The sequence below is a fragment of the Eumetopias jubatus genome, unplaced genomic scaffold, assembly GCF_037043125.1.
Source record: "Eumetopias jubatus isolate StellerSeaLion01/CBP00866 unplaced genomic scaffold, mEumJub1_p1.0 scaffold_6, whole genome shotgun sequence".
In the NCBI taxonomy this organism is placed as follows: Eukaryota; Metazoa; Chordata; class Mammalia; order Carnivora; family Otariidae; genus Eumetopias; species Eumetopias jubatus.
Window position 1 is genome coordinate 23693045 of NW_028274812.1, and position 4881 is coordinate 23697925.

The following is a 4881-nucleotide window of genomic DNA, read 5'->3' on the forward strand; positions in this document are numbered from 1 at the left end:
GATTGAAAGAAACATTATCCAAAATTCACACAAGGTTGAGACTAGTTGCTTTTCCCAACAGCCAAGGTAAAAAATCTGTTTACGAAGAGTCATACTTTGACAATGTACTAGAGGATAAATCAGAATAAATCAGTGCTCATCTATGAGTGGGCAATGATATTAAGAGGAAGCCTCTTGGGTTTTTTGGGGGAAGGGGGAGAAAAAAAGGTCTTCCCTGAGAAAAATCCTAAGAGGCAAACCAAGACAATGTCTGTGCTACTTCTCCCTTCTTTCTTTGGGAAATAGAGACCTATTTCCTGTAGCTACAACAATTTATGTAGCAACCATGAGTGCAGTAAACTGAGTATTTGTATCCCCCCTCAAAATCATATTTTAGAATCCCAACACCTAATGTGATGGTATTAGGAGGTCAGACCTTTGGGAAGTGATTAGGTCATGTGGGTAGACAAGTCTGTAGCTCAAACAGGGACCTCACCAGAACTTGACTGTACTGGCACCCTGGTCTCAGACTTCCAGCCTCTAGAATGGTGAGAAATAAATTTCTGTTTTTTGTAAGCCACCCAATCTATGGTACCTTGTTATAACAGTTCAAATGGACTAAGAGGAGTCAACCAGCTTGTGGGTAGAATTTTGAGAGTGGTGGAAAGATAACATTTCCAAAATACCAAAGGATTATCTGGTAGAGTCCTCAGAAAGGATTTGCCTTGGTAAGGTGGCAAAATTAATCCTTCAGTGAGAACTACACTGCTTCCATTTAACAAAACTTAAAAGGAAGCACAGAGGATCAACCATTTCCAAGTAACTGAACTGTGCCCCAGAATAAAGTTTAAGAATATTCATGGGAAGAGAAAAATATCCCGCATCCAACAAGGTAAAACACACAATGTCTGGCATCGAATAAAAAAATTAGTTCCAAAGGTGCAGCGGAATAGATCCAAGATAAACATGTTTGTGTTTGTGGGAGGATTGGTGAAAGCAATCCACCCTGGGTGCAGGCAATAAAAGGTGGGCTATCTATAGAGAATTTAAAAATAAAGTGGACTAAACATTGTTGCTGTTTCTTAGGACATAGGGCCAGAGATTCTAAACAAAGACTGAATAAATACTCCTTCCTTTCAGGGTGGGCTATTCCCACAGCCTCCACTCTTTAAGTTGCTACTGGACCACTCACTAAATATCTCATAAAGGTACTAAATCTTAGTTATCTTTTTCTATGAACTCTTAGTACAGTGTATATTCAATAACAGATACTTAGCAGCTCTTTGGTGAATGAAAATAAGTTGGCTCTTTTCCTGTGCTTTCTATGTGGAGAAAGCCTCAATGATTTAAGATCCTAAATCTAGAAATTCAGAATATTAAACATAGGCTAAATAATGCTTAAGAAAAAATTGAAAACCTCAGTATTTGACTGACTATACTTGGCTAATCAGTACAAGGCAGTCATACATAAAGCTTTTAAATGATATCAAATAAAGGTGATTATTGGTGAGACAGGCAGATAAAAAGAATACACGGAACTGATAAAAGTTTTTCTGAAATAATTTCAAGCTCTTCAGGAAGTCTAATTTAATATATAGTTTTCCAGTTCAATAATCTTGAACATAAAAGCTATAGTTGTTAGGATATCTGTGAGAGGTGTTGTTGTTTTTTTTTTTTTTCAACAAGAAACAAGGAAACCATTAACAATATTTGCCATAGCATTTTAAATTTATTTGGTGGCTATATTACCATATCATTTAATGTTAAAAATGTCAAGAAAACAGTATAATGCTAAAAATGTAATTATTTCATTTCTTTAAGTTAGTGATCAAACTATAGAATGACTCTTAATAATTAATTTACAACTTTTGTGCTTAAGTTACATTTTATATGAATGCAAGTATAATTACACCCTCAAAGTTTAGCCAAAAGGGTTCAGCCTTTACATTTAGGAGATCTGAATTCTAATGTGGTTATATGACTTTGGGCATATATATTAACCTCCCTGAGACTCAATTTTCCACTCTGTGTGAAAGAGATAATAAAAATTTCTCTGGCCACAAAATACTGTGATTATTTAAGATGTTTTGTGTGAGAGAACTCTGTAAAAGTACTATTTAAAAAAGAGTTAACATTAGTTCTGTATATATTTTCCAGTACATGACAAAATTAAAATAGAATGAAATGTTTGTTCGAGAATACCTGCCTTAGAACTTAGTATAATATTTTATATTAGACATAAGTTCAGACACAGTGAAGTAAGTTTAAAGAACAGATATTTATGTTTGAAATTGAGATACTGAATAAGATGAAACTAAAAAAAAATGATTGATAAAGAATTGTGGCATGACAGAAGGTAATTACTCTTTTGGTCATTGCCTGATTAGAAAGCAAAATCTTCTAAATATGATCTCAAAAACTTCAGCAACACATAATATTACTGTAATCACAGTAAATGTATACATCGCAATGAGAAAAATGGTCTTCTCAAAGTGTTCTGGCACCATGCATTTTATAACAGTAAATTTTTTCCCAAGAGACCCAGCATCACACAGGTAGAGGGGTTTAACTTGGAAACCAAAGAGGTGAATCTGAAGCCAAAATGCTATCACCTCTAGACTAATTCTTAATAAAACAGAGAGGATATAAATCACAGTGTAGATAGGCTTTTGAAGAATACATTCTTGATTGATGCTTTTACATGCAGCATAAAGATGGAAAATAGCTCCAGGAACCAGGACAATCACTAGTTGTAAGGCCCAGAACACCTAAAGCATGTCAGAAATATCTTAGTCAAATCAGCCAACATATTACCAAAAACACACGAAAGAGACTGACTCTCAAGAGATGCAAACTTAACAATTCTAAGTTTCATAAAGTCTTATGAGCAATAAAAACAATATAATGAAGATAGTAATGTTGAGCATATTTAATTACTAAGATGTTTAAAATTTTAAATTTTAGTAATTGTAAAAATGTATTCCTATTTTGCTGTCCTCACTTACCAATTATGAATAATAATGAAGTATTTTATTTTAGTAGCTACCCAATTTCCATTTTCTAATTACAGGCCTAGAGTATAATTCTAACATCAACAGATAACAGAATTGTGGAGATGGAAGAAACTCCTGACCAACTAAAATTAATTTACCTGAAATATACAACCAGTTAGCGAACAAGTAATAATTCTAGAAATAATACCTGTTAGGGTATTCTTCATCTTATTATGACGTTATTTTACATTTAAAAAGAAAACAATTTTTATCTGACATAGAGGAAGGTTTACGTGCACACAGAAGAACTTACTTGTGGAGTGATTGGCCTAAATTGATTGTAACAGAAGAGATTTATTTCTCTTTTGTCTGGATCACAGCTGAAGTGCAAAGCCTCATTCCCATAGACTGCAAAACCTAACACCCCAAGGAAGAACATTCTTACTGATCCAAAGAAAAGGGTGTGGAATTGACCGATCACGGTTGGAGGCTTCACCTGTTAATGGTTTTAGGAGAAAAAGATGTTTTGAAAACAAACATTAAAGAAGTACATTTTAAAGGATGTTTTCATTTTCACATTTTAAAATATTTAAGATTCATGAATTTTTGAAGCAAGATAGAACGTTAGACCTCATTAAGCCCAGTGTAAATTCTGCATCATGAGACTGCTCACCCCTTTGCACTCTGAAAATATGAAGTGCAACAGTCAAATAAGGACATGTTGCTAATCAAATGTATAATCTTGGAAATATTTAAAAAGCTCTGAATTCAATGACTATCCTTCCTACCCCTGTAATCCTTTTGCAATAAAATCAAGAGAATCTTAAAATATCTAGGACCTCTTTTAGAAAATTAGATAACAAATCTAATATTAAGCTCATTGGTATGCACAGTATCTTAACAACCAAATGATGTTTATTTAATTGTCATTACAGCTTATTTTCCACTTCTTAATTATCAGATTGAGAAGAGAGTGAGCTACTTTAAAACACTAACAGCTAAAAGTACTTCCTGAATTATTCTAGTTATAGTTTTAAATTCAGAATATTCTGAAGTATACGGTTGATGTTTATATTATTCTCCATATATGTAAAGGTTCTTATTCATCAATACTTATGAAATCAGGTTAAAATACAAGACAAGACTCAAACAATTGTTTTTTGTTTGTTTGTTTGTATAATACTTACACATCCTTCATAGACGTTTTTGATGTAATTTAGAGACATGTCTCAGGAGTTGTTATCCTGGCATCCCTGTGGGTTAATTCTTGACCCACATTGCCACTTCGCTTCTGCCAGAATAAAACTCATATTCTCTCATGACTCTTACAGCAGAAAACACTTATCCCTGCAAATTTCTCTCCCCTCCTCCTTTTCTTTTCTTTTTTTTTTTTTTTCATAGATCTCTGGGGCCCCAGTCAACTTTCCTATCTCTGTCCCAAAACAAAACAAAACAAAAACAAAGAAAAGCAGAGGGCATGTGGTCAATGTAATAATCCCTTGACTTACACTGTCAGCAGAGCCAGCCAGACAGACAGGAGTGCCAGCAAAGCAAGAGGCCAGTCCAACAAGGGCTCTGAGCACTCAGTGCCTCTCAATTACCTGAGAATTGCCTATATGTAAATCAGTGGATTCTTAAGCTTAGAGTTTTCTCCAAAATGTCCAGTGATCTCCCCCCACCCCACCATTTAGGTATGTCTGAAAAGATAATTACATGGGAAATATTCCTGATTCTTTCTTGTTTACTTTTATGGAATAGGACTAATTTCAGGGACATTTAAGAAACTGTAACACAGGTTATGACAGCTATTACAGCATTGAATATTTTGGATATGTTGCTATATTTGTCTTTTTCCTGAATGCTTACTGTGGACATGGAAAATCTGCAGTTAGATCTCTATTCTGAATGA

The 4881-nt window shown here is 34.1% G+C and overlaps 1 protein-coding gene across 1 annotated transcript; it reads right to left on the reverse strand.

The window, feature by feature from the left end:
* Positions 1 to 2351: 2351 nt before the first annotated feature.
* On the reverse strand, positions 2352 to 4198 carry GJE1 (gap junction protein epsilon 1). Its single transcript, XM_028121385.1, has 3 exons — positions 4160 to 4198; positions 3286 to 3468; positions 2352 to 2747 (listed from the first exon to the last, which is right to left on the reverse strand). Exons 1-3 carry the CDS (start codon positions 4196 to 4198, stop codon positions 2352 to 2354), a joined length of 618 nt encoding a protein of 205 aa, XP_027977186.1.
* Between the last annotated feature and the right edge of the window lie 683 nt (positions 4199 to 4881).

Excerpts from the sequence above, each read along its gene's own strand:
- GJE1 (XM_028121385.1), bottom strand. The coding sequence starts at position 4,198 with ATGTCTCTAAATTACATCAAAAACGTCTATGAAGGATGT. Across the intron at positions 3,469-4,159 it reads AAAACGTCTATGAAGGATGT|GTGAAGCCTCCAACCGTGAT; the intron begins GTAAGTATTATA and ends AACCATTAACAG. Across the intron at positions 2,748-3,285 it reads TTAGGCCAATCACTCCACAA|GTGTTCTGGGCCTTACAACT; the intron begins GTAAGTTCTTCT and ends GACATGCTTTAG.